Source organism: Myripristis murdjan, chromosome 19, assembly GCF_902150065.1.
Source record: "Myripristis murdjan chromosome 19, fMyrMur1.1, whole genome shotgun sequence".
Classification (NCBI taxonomy): domain Eukaryota; kingdom Metazoa; phylum Chordata; class Actinopteri; order Holocentriformes; family Holocentridae; genus Myripristis; species Myripristis murdjan.
Window position 1 is genome coordinate 19,451,552 of NC_043998.1, and position 18,998 is coordinate 19,470,549.

General features: G+C 39.3%; 1 protein-coding gene across 2 annotated transcripts; it reads left to right on the forward strand.

Annotated features, from left to right (window-relative positions):
* The first annotated feature begins 10,353 nt into the window (after nt 1-10,353).
* On the forward strand, nt 10,354-17,964 carry ube2d1b (ubiquitin-conjugating enzyme E2D 1b). Of its 2 annotated transcripts, XM_030077422.1 has the most exons (8): nt 10,387-10,494; nt 11,534-11,649; nt 12,666-12,729; nt 13,351-13,382; nt 14,606-14,683; nt 15,497-15,602; nt 16,482-16,575; nt 16,744-17,964. In XM_030077422.1, the coding sequence occupies exons 4-8, from the start codon at nt 13,374-13,376 to the stop codon at nt 16,787-16,789; spliced, it is 333 nt and encodes a 110-aa protein (XP_029933282.1). In that variant the 5' UTR covers nt 10,387-10,494; nt 11,534-11,649; nt 12,666-12,729; nt 13,351-13,373; the 3' UTR covers nt 16,790-17,964. The 2 variants fall into 2 exon arrangements, with proteins under 2 accessions (XP_029933281.1, XP_029933282.1); XM_030077421.1 differs by lacking the exon at nt 11,534-11,649 and having other exon boundaries at nt 10,354-10,494.
* The last annotated feature ends 1,034 nt before the right edge of the window (nt 17,965-18,998 follow it).

An 18,998-nucleotide genomic window follows, 5' to 3' on the forward strand; every position in this document is an offset into this window, starting at 1 on the left:
CAGTCAGGCAGGGAACGTTCTACTGGCTTCACCAAACCCAGACTCGTCCATCAGACCGCCACATAGAGAAGCGTGATTGGTCGCTCCACAAAACACTTTTCCACCGCTCCAGAGTCTGGCGGCAGCGTGCTTTACACTGCTCCATCTGACGCTTGCCGTTGTGCTCGGTGATGTGAGGCTTGCATGCGGCCACTCGGCCATGAAGCTCCCGGAACACAGTTTCTGTGCTGATGTTGATGCCAGAGGAGGTTTGGAGCTCTGCAGTTACTGAGTCAGCAGAGCGTTGGTGACTTTTACGCACTATGAGCCTGAGTGCTTGGCGATCCCTCTCTGTAACTTTACATGGTGCTGCCCCCTGGTGGCTGAGTCGCTGTGCTTCCTAAATGCTTCCACTTTGCAATAATCCCACTTCCAGATGATGGTGGAATATCTAGGAGGGAAGAAACATCACCAGCTGACTTGTTGCAGCGGTGGCATCCTATCACATTACTATTACAGCAGCACACTGGAACTCAGTGAGCTCTTTAGAATGAGCCATTCTTTCACAAATGTTTGTAAAGGCAGACTGCACGGCTAGCTGCTGGAGTTTATACACCTGTAGCAATGGAACTGAATGAAACACCTCAATTCACTGATTAAGAGATGTGGCCCAATACTTCTGTCCATATAGTGTGTATTTAATTCTGCTAAAACAGCCTGCGGTCAAATTGACTCCAATGAAACACCGATGGGCACCAAATGTGTGCATGACATTGAAAACATATCATCATGCTCATTTAATGTTGACCCAGTTATCCCCATTAAATTATGAAAAATAATTAAATATGAAGTGAAAAAGAGATTATTAATCATGTATTTAGAGACATTAAGCATTAATTGGGGTCAAAATGACCCCAAAGGTAATAAGGAGGGTTAATTATTTTTGCATTATAGATGCTAGTGCAAAACTGGCATGAATTCCAGGAGACAGAACTTTTATTTTGCAGTGAGATGCTCTGTGTGGTTTTCAGTATCACATTCCTGTTTTAACAAGATATTTTCATGTTTTAATGACATCTGTTAGCTTATCTTGTTATAATATAAAACAATTTCACTGCAACATGATAAAGATATTAAACAATACTCTGTCCCTCAGCCGTGTGTGAATCTGCATATTATCAGTAGAATAAAACAGGCTTATACTGTGTGTAGGCTAATATTCTAAATGTCTACCAGCAGTTCATAGTATTTACATATAGGCTTGCAGGTGATGCTATATGGAAATGCTTTCAAATATAGGCAAGTTTAAAAATCAGCCGAATAGTCAAAAATGTTTCACCTGTCACGAGGAGACGTGTCATGATCAGGCTGTTCTTGCAAGAAAATAACTCTATGTGTGTTGTCTGTTACTGTTGCTGTGTGAAGAGGCTTGTGTGTGGTTGGTGTGTGTGTGTGTGTGTGTGTCTGGAAATACTTTGTGAAAGGACAATCTCGTGTTTGAAGGAAATGATAAAGCAGCTCATTTTGTTTCCTAACGGGACGGTCAGCAAGATGACGGGGTGAACATCAGTTTGTGGGTCAGAAAGGAAAAAAAAAAAGGCAGTCGTGAAGGAAAAGAGGAAGCTGTTCTCTGGAAACTGGATGCATCCTTGATGAATTTCTGGATTCCACAGGCTTTCACTCTTCAAAAACAAAAAAAGGTAAAATCTTGCAGTGTGTGGCCTTCCCTTTCACATTAGATTAAACCTTAATCCCACTGGGGCACATTAGATGTCAGATCTCAATACTCTAATATTATTTTATGAGGTGGACACTTAAATTAAGTTATTTGTAACCAATCCAGTGGTTTCCCTGGTGTTTGGAGAGAGAAAAAGCTCCTCATTATTCTTTCAAATGTTCTAGCAAATCTCAACAATCAAGACCTGACCATACAAATGTAAAGATTCAGAATGTCTCTATCACAGGACTAGCAGCTGTTAAAATTTGAAATGCAGTCTATTAAGACAAACACAGGAGCAATGGAAGCCAAACTGGCAATTGATCTTAGTTAAAGGGTTTGTAGAACCTCAAGGAAAATGAGATAACATATGTAACAACATTCTCAGCATATCAGTATGACATGATGTCTTATTAAATGAGGTTTGTTTTTCTGGACCCATCTTTCTATAACTCAGTTACTGTTACAAATTCAACTCTTTGTTTGCTTTGGTCATTAATGGGATCATGAGCACAGAAGGCATGCTCTCATATGAGTGTTAGGATATATGAGATCCAGCTGATAGGCTGCAATTCAACTCATCTACAAGAATTCCTTTAGTTTTCCTTTAATTCTTTGCCTTTTAAAGCTAAAGACTTGCTGCCCTATCAATCTTTTGAACAGCGACGATGAAATAAAAGCTGACTTTTTTTTTTTTTTGGTAAAATAATAAGATTAAAAATATAATGATAATAACTAAAGAGGTCCTTGACTCCACCATAGATGAATCACTGTCCAGTTCTCCAGAAACACCACACTCATACTTGACATATTACATCAGTCCAACTTGGTGGAAGATGACGGTTATCTCCTCTTCCAAAACATCCCTTTATTTTCAATACCTAAGTCCCTTTTTTTTTTTTAATTTTTGGTAGTCATGCAGTGAAAACCTTATATAGAAATAGTAATGCCTCAGTCAATCTGCAGTAGCACCACACATTTCACCGAGTCCACTGTCACCATATTTGTTCCTCCTCCCAGTGCAATTTATGGCAAATCACACCAGAGTGGCGGTTACGGGGATTTCTGCTGCTGGGAACTCTGTGCTCATTAGTCAGCAGGTGGCTGATGACATTTTCTCAGCTGCCTCTGGGCTGTCCGTTATCATTAAAAAAAAATGTGAATGACTTTCAATAAAATCTTCTCTTGAATCACATTTCCCATGATCTGAACATCAGGGGAAAAGCTAAACTTATGACTTTAGTGTGATTAATCCACAGCAGCATTATCAAAAGGAGAGGCTGGGAGCGACAGGCAAAGAGAAGAAGACTGTTAGATAGACAGTTAAGTGAGCATCAGAGGAAATGCTGCTGGAGGCAAAGGAAGAAGTTGTCATTAGCTGTTAAGTTGTCAAGAGGAAGAATCAAGTGAATCTGTTTTATTTATGTGGGAAATGCAGGGAAGTCACGGCAGAAGGACAGATAAAATTAGTTTACCTTGGAAAGAGTCATGAGTGTGTGGGGATGGTGTGTGAGGCCATATTTAATTAGTGAAGTGAGACTTGATTCATGGAAAGAGTACAGCTGGCCGGGTTGAGACAGATTTCTGGCTTCTTGTGGAAAAAAAAAAAAAAAATTAAGTTACACATTTAACCCATGGGAATAAACCTTTTCAATCCCATTTCAGCCGTGTTCAAGAAATCAATATGTTTTAAATAATTGCCATTCTGCAGCTGGATTCAACAGGGCATGCTGAAGACTAGAGTGCCCAATCAGCCCCAGGTTAATGCACGTCTTCCTGTTATTACTCTCACTTCCTCTGTGTCCTTGAGTTCACTAGGGTTCATGTAATCGCTAGAGAGGGCGGTTCACTGCTAGTCACAAAGCCACTCACAGCTCACAGTTTTCCATTTTATTTGTTGACCATGATTGCTGGTGATAATTATAACGGCGTATTAAGGCTACTGTAGGCGGAAAATACAGAGCTGGGGAAGGCGGGTAGTATTCCAAGACAAAAACTAAGAATTGATTAATTTAATCCTGAGTTTTGTTGTCTGTATATTACCCCTTCCCCAGGCTCTGTCATTTTTTTCCTCCCCACAGTGGCCCGAATACACCATTGTCGACAGCTGTCATTCTGACTATATGAAATGCCCGTGCTGTAGTTCTAAGTTGAAACCATTAAGGTTAGAGCTGAAAATCTTGTTTGTGCTAAACCCTGCCCTAACCCGTTTCAATCATGTCATTGTCATAAGACACATTCCTTTTCAACCAATCAGCAGGTAGAACTGGTCAAAGCCGCACTGACCCATGACCGACCTGCTCTCCCAGTTTCATGAAAGGACACAGCAACGCAGGCCAGTTGCCTGTATCAAAGACTGGAGGCCAGTTGCCCTGAAATGTTTGCTGGTCTTCGTTTACACACATATCCTGATAATTACATTTTGGCATTTTGACCAACAAACATTGATTATTTAGAGAAAATCAGCTGCTGTAAACCATAAATCGCACACAAATAAACGATTCAAGTTATTACAACAAAGGCCAGCTGCCGATTTGTGAATAACATCAATATTTAGTGCATAATTGACTTTGTATGAACCCCATTCGGTGTCTGCTCAGTCTTTGTATCTTGTGTCAGAAAAGTTTACTCTTCTCACACTGGAGCGCTGTCCTGTTCACCCTGGCTGGTTGAGTGTGTTATTCTGTTAAAGGTGAGGACCTCGGCACATAAACAACTTCATCTCTTTGAGCTCGTGCTACAGTTTATTTTCAAACTTTGTCCGGAAATCCACATTTTCCACAACTTTTCTCATAACTCAAAGGTTATCTCACCATCTAATCCGGCAGAATATCCCCCGTTATTAAGCACAGGAACAGGAAAACGTCCGTGTTTTATTCAGCCTAGCTTGAGGACATGATTTTTAACAAGTGGATCCTTTGAATGAATTTTGTTAAAAACAGGAGGGCAGACGTCCTGTATGAGTCTGACCTACAGCCCCCCCGTCCTGTAGCGCTGATGAGAAACATATAGAGGCTCCTCTTCCACAATCTGACAGAAGATCGTGTGCCTAATTACACTGACAATTACAGCTATCTGTTGGAAACATCGAGCTATCACCTTAATTGGGCTAAATTCACATAAACACAAATACTGTGATCAGCAAACAAATTGAAGCTATGTTTACCGTTCCCTCCGGACGTTTGCTTCCATCAACATAATGATGTTTATGCTGTAGGGCTATGTCCACCTTACATAATGTGAACATGACGGTGCTATTGGGCCTCCATCACATGGGATATGTGTCTGGATCACACGAGCTGGACCTGAGGACATCCACATACTCTGTTCCACTTCAGAATGCCGTGCAGACTGAGCCCATCACGATCAGAGGCAGACATTCAAACTGCAAGATTGTCACTTCCATTACTGCTCTGTAAGCGGCCAATAACACAACCAATACTGATGTCATTTTCTGTTTGTGAGTCACATTTGCCGACATCCTCATGAAAAAGTTAACCCCATGAGTTAGCTGCAAATTCACTTGGTTTCTTTAAAAAAAAAAAAAAAAAAAAAAAAAATTAGCAAGAAATCAATGCACAAAAAATTACAAGAAAAAGATCAGAAAATTAGCAAAACCTCACAGGAAAACTTATGGCAGGACCTTATGCCAGAGCTGTTGCATTGAGCTGCATCAGATTGTACAGGGGGACCGAATAAAGTGGACACTGAGTGTGTATATATATATGTCTGTAGGTTGTATTTAACCCTGTGAATACAATTCACTTCATTTATTTATTTATTTTTATTTTTTAAATTATTTGGGGTGATTTTACAGTCATTTTTCTTAATATTTTTTAAACAAATTTTATGGTAATTGGTAATGGTATGGTAAATGGTAAATGGTAATTTAGTGGTAATTTCATGGTTAGAAATTAGAAATTGTTTTCTTGTATTTATTTATTTATTCATTTAGACTTTTTTTTTTTAAATTCTCAGTTCATTTTCTTGTAACTTTTTAGTAATATCTTGCTAAGTTTCGGGTCATTCCTTGGTTATTTGCCCTCTTTCCCTTGTTTTTGAAAGACATTAAGAGACCTTGTCCCCATCTTACAAAAGTCTACTTGCAAGAATACAAACATAAATCCAAAGTATGTAATGCAGATCCAACCTAATCAAATAATAAACAGCACCCTGCATAGAGTAAACATGTGTTGGGCTGGGATGTCTGAGGTTCTCTCTCCGTGGTGTGCAGCTCTGAGATCCACTTTGACAGGCAGCTGGCAGAATTATCGTCTCTCTTCTGGAATATTTAGCCCCAAAAGGTTCTCACAAAATAGTTGCAAAATAGGTGGCTCGGTCTTAATTGAAAATCATGGATTACAAATAAGAATTAGATTTTTAAAAAAACATTGCAAGAAAACAGTTACATTTCTGATTTATGACATCACAACTGTGAGGAAAAACTCACAATTCTGAGTTATTAAGTCACAACTTTGAGGGAATAAATCTCACAATTCTGCATTATGGACTAAGTCACAACTCTGAGGGAAAAAAATACTGCTCTGAATTATTAAGTCATAATCATGAGAAAAAGTCTTAATTCAGATATAGAAAGTATCAGTTAAGTCAATTGTGAGGGAAAGGCATCTCACAGTTCCCGATTATAATTCACAATTGTGACAGGGAGGAAAGCAATTCTGAGTTAAGTTACGACTGTGAGGGGGAAAAAATGAAAACGTAGTCAGATTTTTTAGTTCTTCATATGGTGGGAATGGGCTTCCATACACGTGCCATTAACCTCCTGTGGTGTAGCTGATATGTTCCCAAGGCATGCTTTCATTCTTGTTATACACTCTTCTACTTTCTCCACAGCAGCCACATTTTGTTACGTTACAGACTTATTCTAAAAGTGATTTGAGTGTAGTTTTCTTTTAAAAATCGACACAAAATAGCCCATAATGAAGTGAAAACATGTTTTCAGACATTTTTGTAAATGTATTAAAAATGTCAACATTTAAACATAATAGGTACATAAGTAGTCACACCCTTTGCAATGATGCTAAAAATTGAGCTCGGGTGCATCCAATTTCCACTGATCATCCTTAAGATGCTTCTGCAACTTGATTGGAGTCCACCTGTGGTAAATTCAGTTGATTGAACATGATTTCGAAAGGCACACACCTGTCTATATAAGGTCTCACAGTTGACAGTGCATTTCAGAGCAGAAACCAAGCAATGAAGTCAAAGGAATTGTATGTAGACCTCCGAGACCGGATTGTGTCAAGATACAAATCTGGGGAAGCATACCAAAAAATTTCTGCAGCATTGAAGGTCCTGAAAAGCACTGTGGCTTCCATTATTCAGAAATGGAAGAAGTTTGGATCCACCAGGACCCTCCCTAGATCTGGCCGCCCGACCAAACTGAGTAATCAGGGAAGACGGGCCTTGGTCAGAGAGGTGACCAAGAACCCAATGGTCACTAAGGCGGAGCTCCAGTGTTCCCTTGTGGAGTTAGGACAACCATCCAGTAGGTCAACCATTGCTAACGCACTCTACCAATCAGGCCTTTATGGTAGAGTGGCCAGACGGCAGCCCGCTTGGAGTTTGCCAAAAAGCACCTTAAGGATTCTCAGACCAGGAGAGACAAAATTCTCTGGTCTGATGAAACCATAACAGAACTTTATGGCCTGAACTCCAAGTGTCATGTCTGGAGAAAAATAGGCACTGCTCATCGCCTGGCTAACACCATCCCCTACAGTGAAGCATGGTGGTGGCAGCATCAGGCTGTGGGGATGTTTTTCTGCGTCAGGAACTGGGTGACTAGTCCGCATATATGGAAAGATGACAGCCAAATATAGAGAGATTCTTTGAGAAAACCTGCTCCAGAGCGCTCTGGAATTCAGACTGGGGCGACGATCCATCTTCCAACACGACAATGACCTGAAGCACACAGCAAAGATAACAAAGGAGTGGCTTCAGGAGCAGTTTGTGAAATGTGGCCCAGCCAGAGCCCGGACTTGAGTTCAATTTAACATCTCTGGAGAGACCTAAAAATGGCTGTCTACAGACACTGCCCATCCAACCTGACTCAGCTTGAGAGGATCTGAAGGGAAGAATGGGAGAAAATGCCCCAAAACAGGTGTGCCAAGCTTGTAGAGACATACCCAAGCATGCGCGCGGGAACTACTTTTTGCCAGGGGGTGCTGCGTATGGGGGGGGGGGGGGGGGGGGGGGGGGGGGGGGGGGACTGGATTGGATTTGGAGGCTAAACATTCAGTGACAGACAACCAGCTGTGCGAGCGCAGCGCAAACAAGTGAGAGAGAGTTGCAGCAGTATCCCGCTGTGCTGGCAGACTCGGCAGCAGGGACGGTTTCTGCTATGGGCAGTGCAACTGCCCAGGGCGCAATCTACTTGGGGGCGCACGAGAAAAAAAAAATCTCCAGTTTTCTAGACTACCGTATTGATCCGCACATGCCGTGGCACCATCAGTGCCACGGCATGTGCGGCCGGCCCGCCTGATACCGACTGATGGTGCCCCGGTGCCGCGGCCGACCGGCGCTGCTAAATAATGGCGAATTTGGCGATTTTTTTTTTCGGGCTTTATCGGACTGTCGGGCCTAAAGTTCAGCTAATTAGTCGGGTCGGGTAGGGCCTCGGGCTGGCCCAGTCGGGCCCGGTTCGGGTCGGATCTTAATTTTCAGGCCAGATGAGAACTCCACCGGTGATGTGTCTCGGCGTGATTGCCCCTCTGCACGCGTTTTACATGTTTTTCGTTTTCCTTGCATTAGGTGCAGTAGATTAATACACGTTTTACTTTCTCCCCCTGTCCACACCCTAAGTGACTGCCACAATCAAGTCATTTTCAAAAGAAAATGACTTTGAAATGTGGTAAAATTAATTTGACATTTATTCCACCCCTCCTCAGCAGGGGGTGCTGCAGCACCCTCAGCACCACCCTTCCCGCGCCCTTGTACCCAAGAAGACTTGAGGCTGTGATTGCTGCCAAAGGTGCTTCAACAAAATATTAAGCCATGGGTGTGAATACTTATGTACCTATTATGTTTAAATGTTTACATTTTTAATAAATTTACAAAAATATCTGAAAACATATTTTTAGTTTGTCATTATGGGCTATTTCGTGTAGATTTTTAAAAAGAAAACTATACTCAAATCACTTTTAGAATAATTCTGTAACGTAACAAAATGTGGAAAAAGTGAAGGTGTGTGAATACTTTCTGGTGGCAAAGTATTTAGCTGCTTTTATTGGTGGCAAAAAAAAAAAAAAAAAAAAAAAAAAAAAAAAAAAAAGTTCAAGGAACCACTGATTCCACTGCACTCGCTGTTTATCGCACTCGAACAGCACCGCCTGCTGGCAGACACGCAAAACTGCACTGCGTTTTAATGCTGCATTCAAAGTATGTGGGAAAGATGGTGATACATAAGAGCTACTCTCTTGTAAATACTGTAAATTTTGTTCACCTTAGCTTCCTGGTGGAAAGTACTGCTCACTAAAGATTTTATTGGGAGCTTGGAAATCTTAGTTGGACTTTTTGGGTGTGGTGATGGATGCCGTATTCCCAACTTGCTGAATTCTGAATATCACCAATAAGAAATAGTTGTACCCAGTTTATGAACATAATTTGACAAATTTAGGACTAAAACATATAACATGTGAATTCGCGTATGAAAAGGAACAAATACACTATTAAGAGGACTTGCAAAACTGCACCAGCAGAAAGTCTACTGAGCAAATATGCACAAAAAACTACATATTACATTTTCATATGTGTTACTCACAATTCTTAGCTATGAAAGTAAGTCATAATAATTCTGCATTATAGGCCAAGTCACAATTAGGAGAAAAAAAGTCAGAATCCTGAAATAGAGTTAGGTTAGGTTATTTTCCACTGCTGTTTAACTGTTATTACTTCTGTTTAACTGTTAATACTTCTGTTGAAATTGTTCATATTCCTATCTTTTTATAATCCTTGTTCATAGTGTTTATATTGCTTACTGCTATTTATCATGTGTATACTGTATATTTCTTCTAAATTTGCACATTGACCTACCTCTATGCACATTTTATACACCCATGCACACGGTTTTTTATGGGGTTTTTTTTTTTTTGTTGTTGCACATTGCTTTTTGCACACTGGGTTGTACTTAGGTTATTCTGTTGTACTCAGATCTTATTCTGTTATACTTAGATCTTATTCTTTATTTCTATTTTTTTTTTTTTATTTACTTAATCTGTAATCTGTGGATACTGCTGAAGAAAATGTGAATTTCCTGCGGGATGAATAAAGTATCTACCTACCTACCTACCTACCTACCTAGAAATGATGAATTTATGAAAAAATACCCCTCACGATTCCTAGTCATTAAGTCAGTAGTGAGGGAAAGAAATCCCGCAGCTCTGTATTTTAAGTCAAAATTGTGTAATTCTGAATTATTAAGTCAATTTTCTCACAGATATGAAGGGAAAAAAACAAAAATTAGTCAGAATCCAGTAGCTCCAAGCGCTAAAAATCACGTATCACATTTTTCCACAGGGTTACTCCGACACCACCTGAAGGCAACATAATAAAACACCATTTCCCATCATTCACCGCGGAGGACCAACCGTAAACAGACGATAGCGGAAACAAAAGAGGTCTTTATAAAAACACAAACACATCCCCGGTGATCTAGCTACTCAGGGAATAAATTAAATTGACTGACCTCCTCAGCAATAAGAGAAGGGGTTTGAAATAAAGAGCGAGCCGAAGTGAGTTGAGGCGTATCAGTCAGTATGGCACTGAAAAGAATACAGAAGGTAAGTTTGACGAGCTAATGGTCTGCTTAGCTGTTTAGCCCAGCAGACGCTAGAAACACTCGACCAAGACTTATATTTACGAATATTTCACTTGCCACGGCGTTCCGAGGAAACTCGTGGCGTACTTTGTCATGTTTGTCGACACAGTTTGTCCGCTGACACCGCCGAGAAAGCGCACGACACCCAGAGACAAGTTCAAAGTTTGGGGCTAGCTCGCTAACAGCTAGCAGAGTTAGCTTGCTAAGCAGATAGATAGATAGATAGATAGATAGATACTTTATTCATCCCGCAGGAAATTCGCAGTTTTTCAGCAGTATCCACAGATTACAGATTAAATAAATCAATAAAAAAAATAATAAAAAATAAAGAATAAGATCTAAGTACAACCCAGTGTGCAAAAAGCAATGTGCAAAAAAAAAAAAACAGAAAAAAACCGTGTGCATGGGTGTATAAAATGTGCATAGAGGTAGGTCAATGTGCAAATTTAGAAGAAATATACAGTATACACATGATAAATAGCAGTAAGCAATATAGACACTATGAACAAGGATTATATAAAAAAAAAAATAGAAATATGAACAGTTTAAACAGAAGTATTAACAATTTAAACAGCAGTGGAAAATAACTTAACCTGAGGAACACACGCTCCGACCGAGGTTCAGAGTTAGTGTGAAACCATGAGACCAAGACCGTCGACAGAACCCTAACCCGGTACTGGGAATTCAGGAACTGTCAGACTTGATCCAGCCTCATGGAATCACCCCTTCCCCTCCAGGCAGTGTGGACGGCTGCCCTCAGGTCAGCCTGTCACTGTCTGTGCTCTCTTACCTGGCCTCATTACGGGACAGCAAGGCTCTGGGCGGTGGACGAGCAGCCCCGCACACACCAGGGAAGTGATTTCACAACACACACTGTCCTTCATCCCTGTCAGGCAGTGTCCTGCTCCCCTGCTTTCAGCTGGTATCACCTGCTGCTTAGTTCTGACCACATAGCATCCCTGGTGAATGTGTCATAAACTATGTATTCAACTGTTTAAAAGCTGAGAAGACACCAGCAGCGCTTCAGGCATCCCTAACAACCACAGCTACACCTGAAGGCCAGGGATTGTACTGGAGAGTAAGACAAGACATGTGATACAGTGATGATACAGCAAAGGTAACAGAGCCCAGCAATGACTCAACTAGGGCTGCACAATATGAACAAAATTATAGTACAAATTACTGTAAAAATTTCACTGTAGAAAATGCAGTAACTTCTCAAAGAGTTTTATTGATCAGAACAGACCACTTTGTATCTGAGGCTAACCCTAACCCTCAATTTGATATCCTCCATATCATTGCCTTTTGAGATACTCATATCTTTCATGTTCATATCTAGCTAACCATATGATAATGTTTTATTATCCAGCCTGAGACTCAGCCTAAATGCACCTCATGAGTTTGTATATTTGCTGTTCTAGCTATGTAGCAGAAAGTAAACATCATACAGCACAGGTTAAGCTAAAACACTAGTGCTGTGTCGGGAAAAAAATCTATTACAATTGCCATGAAGTGGCCATACCACTACAGTTCAACCAATGTGCGTTGAAGCTGCCAATAGCCATTATGCTGCGTTGATATTCAGTATCTTGAGAAAATAACTACAAAAACAAGGGAACAAGGGAATGATTGCTAAAGCAAATCTTTTTATATAAAAATAAATAAATCTTTAAAAATTCATAAAAAAGAGCTTGCAGAAATAGAGAGAGAAGACATGGACATGCTGATTTCTAGTACCAGACAAATATCATCCCAGTATAGCAGTAAACTGTTAACTGGTCTAACCTCACATGCAAGCTGTGACAGATCTGGGGACTTTAAGTCCAGGCCCTCAACACATTTGGGTCTAATAGCTGCATAATCCACTGGTGCACAGGAGGGGATGGGTTTTCCATTTGCAGCAACAGTGACAACGGTGTGTTTGGTAAAATAGACAAAAGTAGTTAGCATGAGCAGCAACAGATGTCAAGAAGAGCGCCGCCTACTGAAACTCAAACTTCAACAGAAAATTCAAGGGAAAAGACATCATAGTTCAGGACATACGGATTGACAAGTGATCTCAAGATGTGGCAAAACAAAGAATCTCACTGATGACCACTTTAAATGTGATTAAATATCTGGTGTGTTCTTCAGGAGCTGCAGGACCTGCAGAGAGACCCTCCAGCACAGTGCTCTGCTGGACCAGTGGGAGACGACTGTGAGTAGAAAACAAAACCAACACACTTCTTCACCCCTGTATTCAACTTTGGTGACCTCCTTCTGCAGGAGCAATTTAAAGATGGTTTATAATCATCATCTGGGCTTGTTGTTGACCAACCTGTGAGCCATTAAATGCTCGTCATTTAGCAATAGCACAGTGAAAGTTATCTTGTCAAAAACCTGATTAAAAATAGAAAATACAAGGCACTTGTAGGGTTCCTATACCCTACAAAAATTAGATACCATTTATCATGGTATCTAATGGAGCTGTTAAATCTGTGTGCCACAAATGAATTCCCCCCCATTTTTCTCTCACTGCTGCCTAACAATTCTAGTTGCAGTTCTGCCACTAAAAATGTCTTTTGTGGAAAACCCCTTTGTTACTGTGGATTGGTTACCTTTTAAATAATCCAAATGTAGTCAGAGATCGGAGTAGGGAGCTGTTTTTTTTTTCTTTTGTGGTAGGCCAGCATATCCTGTAGAAACAAACCTGGGAAAAGGCACGAGGTTATGTCAGTGACGTGATTGAATGATTAATAAACATTGTGCTGGTGGCTTGTTGTATAACCTACATTCTTCTCTCTTTCTCACCTTGTTTCTCTCCCTCATCGGCTTCTAGTGTTTCATTGGCAGGCGACCATAATGGGTCCGGTAAGTATTACATCATCGCTTTAGGCTTTCAGGCTTCTCATAAAGGCTCATGGTGTGCATTAGGATCTGTCTGTCAGTAGCTACAGGGACTTCATGAGTTCTTCCAGCAATCACTTCCTAACCTGCATATCTGTTGTACATGATTTGCCACACAAACTAAGCTTTCATTTCTGCAGGCCACAGAGGCTGCAGATGCCCACATTAAGCAGTGGTTTTCATTGCTTTGCCAGCCAAGTAAATGTTAACAACAGAATGATCTTTTTGGTTAAGTGTTTAAGTGGGTGGAGATGTAAAATATTCAGTGGTAACTGAACTTTCTGCGTGCACCCAAGATCAATAGCAGGCAAAACGTTGCAAGTGCAATTAACCACTAACATATTATCATTCCAGTATGTAGGGGTTGCTTCTTTTTGTTGGATGTGCACACACAACCTTTCTGTACAGCTGACAAAGTAACTTGCCACTTGGCTAATAATCTCCCACCTTTATATTTGCAGTGTGGAAAACATGAGAGGAATCATATGTTGGTTATGGCTATTAATCATATTTACTCAGTCTGCTATGTAACCTCTCTTGGCAGGTTCCATTTGTTAACTATTTATCTACTGTGGGTGTTAACATTCAGAGGGAAAACATACTTGGAAATATTTTTGCAGTATCTGTCAACTCTCTAGTGTCATGAAAGTTAGGTTGAAAAGCTTTTAGTTGTTATTTATTTCTTTATTTATGTAAACAGTATATGATATACTTCCTGAAAGTCATTATTTCATCAGAATAGGATTGATCTGTTCTTGAATTTCAGTAGTAGTAGTAGTGGAAAAAAATCCTGAATTTGTATGAATGCAAAGTTTGGTGTTAGTAAGACAAGCAAGCTTGATCCATTATGGCTTCAGAGCAGATACAAGTGTAGTAATTTTGTTTTTCCATGCAAGCCTCCAGTTTGTAGAAAAAATGCTAAAAGACTTTTGCACATGTTGGGATATTGATCGATGCTGTAAGTCTGCATGTGACTGATAACTGTCGTCTTGCTTTGTCTGTACAAAGTGTTTTCATCCTGTTTTGTTGAAGAGAAAACCTTTCACACCCGTTGCTGTTAGTCTGACCCTTGGACTTCCTGCTGCTGGTTGCTTTTAACATTGAACATGATGGAGTTCAGCTTCGTTTTCCTTTTGTGCCAGCTAAAGGCTTCAGAGGACAAAATGTTTGATGTCTCTTGATTGCAGGGTGACAGTCCTTACCAAGGAGGAGTTTTCTTTCTCACAATCCACTTCCCCACCGACTACCCCTTCAAGCCACCAAAGGCAAGCAACTCAGAGCTTTGTTTTGTTGCACTGTACAACTAATAATTCTCTTTTTATAGTTAGGAGATCCTCAGGTCCTGAAAAAGTCTTCATATCTGAACTCAAGGCCTGAAATCTATTGAATATACTTAGAGAGAGCATTTTAGTCTGAAATCAATCATTTGCTTTTATAGATACTGAAATGTTTAGTGAGAAATTAGCCACAGTCATGCAGGTATATATGTATGCATGTTTACATTTGATTAATATATTTGCTAGACCAGTGCTATATATCATTCAAACTAGTATTAAAATGTTTATAAGAAGTGTTAAATTTAACTTGATGAAATTTGACTCTGCAAGCAGATTGTACAAGCTGGCCTTAATGGGCATTCCATAATGCTTTTATAAACAAAAAGGAAGTGATTGATTTAAAATATTGCAGTTCACATTGCAGTTAGTGTTTACAACAAGAATTATCACCGAAGCACACCATGTAGTGTTTCCTCTGAGTTCACTCAGCCAGAGCAGGCCAGCACAGTAACAGCGTTACCACCACTGACGAAGAAAATGTGAGAGGGAAAAAAAAAATAGCATAATTTACTGCCAAAACTGAAGTAGGAACAAGAACAATATTTAAAACTAGCATTCTCATCACAATAACGTGTTCAAATAAAACCATTTTCTGTGCCATAATCTACACTGGAACCAGAACTGACAGAGACATGCAGTAAAAACCAGCATGGTGTGGTGCTACGATGGAGATGACTACAGGTGAAACACTGGAAACAGCACTTGCAAATAAAATGTGATTGTTTGATTTTCTTTTCACAGGTAGCGTTTACAACAAAGATCTATCACCCAAATATAAACAGCAATGGGAGTATCTGTTTGGACATTCTACGGTCACAGTGGTCTCCAGCACTAACAGTATCTAAAGGTAAGTACAGCCGCTGCCTTACCAGTGACCACTGCCACCACAGCAGTATCTAAAGGTAGCCACCACATTAATGAGAGCATCTAAAGAGAACAGGCTTTACAGCATTTAAAAGTAACTGTTTAGGCCTTAAAGTCAAAGTGTTTTTGGGTTGGGCTCGGTCATGTCGGTGTTATTTTCATGAAACTCTAGTGTAAAATAAATATAAAATTATGGACCTACTGTCTGTTCTGTAACCTAGTGATGGAGGACATGCAAAATCTTGGGCTTGGGTCGGGTTCAGACACAAGAAGCAGAGTGCCTGTTGGGATTGGGTCGGGCTCGGTTACTATGCTGTCAGGCTCAGTGCCGCTTCAGTAGTGTGTTAACCTTTTGAAGCTTCTTGTTTCTTGAGATTTCTTGTGTTTAAATGCTTGTGAAAGGTGTGCCTCAGGCAACCTTTTGAAACCTGAGCAAACTGGCCTGATTTCTTTCAAAAACATGCGGAAAAAGGGTAATGAGCAACTAAGATAGAAATGAGAAAGAGAGAGACAGAGTGAGAGAGAGAGAGAGAGAGAATATGACCTGAAAATTAAAAAAAAAAAGAAAAGAAAAACTATATTTATTATAATTATACATTTAAAATTATGTTACAGAAAAAAAAACTGGCCAATTTCCAGGTCATTTTCTTGTAACTTTTTGCTCATTATTGGGTCATTTCTTGTGAAGTTGCTCAATGCCTGTCTTCCATGTTTTTACAAGAAATCAAATGAAACTGAGTGGATCAGGTTTCAGCCGGTTAGAGGTTGCTGTCCACATAATGTACCTACAGTCTAGCACTATGCAAATCATCATCTGTAGGTGATTATTAATGCAATGCTTTTTCAAAACCTCCTCTTTCAGTTTTATTGTCCATATGTTCGTTGCTTTGTGACCCCAACCCAGACGACCCGTTAGTTCCCGACATAGCGCACATCTACAAGAACGACAAAGACAAGTGAGTACTGTGACAGGCTGGTTGTAGTGATGTGTTACAGCGTCAGCCCCAGCCTCAGATATCAGCTCCATGTAAACATGAAACGCTTCTGTTTGGTTTCAGTCACATCTTTGTTCTGTGCGGCTGTTAGTGGATGCAATGACTTTTTCTGTCTTTTTTCCTCCTCAGATACAACAAACTAGCAAAAGAATGGACCCAAAAGTATGCCATGTAGACAAAAATACTAAAGCAAAAAGAAGACAAAAACATGCAGAGAATTTTTCTTTTTCCTTTGTTTGTTTGTTTTTTGTTTGTTTTTTTTAAGTCACAACACACTGTAAGTTATAGTAAGGAATCATGAAGTAATCTTAGGTAACATTCATCATACTGTACTGTCATCATCATTATTAATAATCTGAGACCATGACTTGGAGATTATTTGTTCTTGAAAGGAGGTCGGAGGTTTTACTTTGCACAGATGCTAAAGGTTGCGTATTAAAAGATTAAGGGATATCTTGACATTTTGAAGTTTAGCGTGTTAGGTTTTTTCGTCAAGATTTTTTTTTTTTTTTTTTACTAAGAACATGTTTATCACCAGTAGCTTTACAGCATTCAACTATACCCCGCTAAATGCTGAAATAAATTTCCCGCAGCCTGAAATGTGTAGGAAAGAGCAAGAAACTTCAAAATGTCAAAATATCTCCTTCGATATTACAACTCGTCACCTTCATTTACCAGTTGGTGATTGAGGGTTTTTTTTGTTGTTGTTGTTTTTGTTATTTTTTTTTTCTTTTGCGTCTTGTAGCAGATGAAGTTGAATGAAATAATGTACTGTTACTGTTGCATTTACCCTGAAAATGGGAACAGTTATGAATCAAATCATGTATTAGTGTTTTATTTCTTTCATTCATCCTTTTAGGTTTGTTATTATTATTTTCATTTGGATATTTTTATTTTAATGTATAGTATTAAACAAAAAAAAAAAACTTCTCTGGACCTATTTTATTGTTTTATTCTTGACATTACAAAAAAAAATCATCCAAGAACCATGTAAAGCTGTCATTAAAAACTATTTATGTACCTGTTTTCCCTGAGAATAGCTGTGATGTTGGGTTTTGGTTGGATTTACACAGGCACAGGACGTCGGATTTGAAAGCTGAGGGGACCCATATCTGAGGGTTGAATATGTTATTCTGTGTTTGATCTGTAGTCAGACTTTCTGTCTAGCTTATCTAATGTTTACTGCAGATCAAATTGTTTTTCAGAGCAGACCTGCACTGCAAAGGTGGCAAAAAAAAAAAAAAAATCCCATTTTCTGTTCCTGTGTAAACACAGTCTCTCAGTTGTGTCTTTGAGGCCTGTTTGGCACCTTTTGTACTGAATTAAAGAATGGTACAGTTTTTATCATTACTTTATGGTCTGAGTCTGTGTCTGTCACTGCTTAATGTTGATGTGATGTGTGGGATCTCGTTCTGCTTGTTTCCATGTGCTTACGTGCTCTAACTGCATGTTCATCAGCTCGTTTTGATTTTCAATTCAGTTTTTATCTTCGTTTAATCAGGGGTGTAGATTACAATTTTAGCTTGCAGAAAATGTTACAGGAAATCCAAACATAAAAACAAGCTCAGATTTTCAGGAAAGCTAGAGCACTGTAGGAAATATTCATGAAAGTGTTTGCCGACTTGCAGAAAGCATTACTGATTCAAGTGTAGGTGATCACGTTTGGTCAGCACTGCATTTCCGTCTGTTTTTATGTTGCAGTGCTCTGCTGCATATCACAGTTCCCATCCCAATGTAGCTTTTGCAAATCTTTTTCAGCCAGATTGTAAAACCATACAGTGGAGCTGGAATGCCATTTACTGTTAGGGAATTTGATAGCCATAAACATTCCAAAGACCCCATGAAATGGACTCTTACTTTCTTAATTTGATGTATTTCCTGCTGAAATGGTGCAGGATCATTGGTGTGTGAAAACCTGTGGACAAATTGAAGAGCAATGACATTAGTGATTTTTTTTTATTTCGATCATTTTCAACTTGCAGAAATCAAATACACATATAAATAGACAATATCCTATACACATATTTTTAAACAATAAATAATATTTCATTTCCTTTCAGTACTGGAAAACCAAAACAAATATATGATACAAATATACACTGACCGAAAAGGTACAGGCCAAAGTCTTAACTTATTTTGCCTACTTACATTACTAAGCCTTTGTCAGCTCACTTAATAATAAAATAAAGTAAATGAAAGACCAAAACAAAATATGTGTATATTATACATACAGGCACTTCATAAATCCACTAGTGTTCATAATTCTGTTTAATATTTACTAATAATATTATTTTTAAATAGCTTTTTAAATCTATTAAGCGTATTACATAATTTCATTTCTATTTCTAAATTATTCCATAAATTTACACCTTTGACTGTTATAC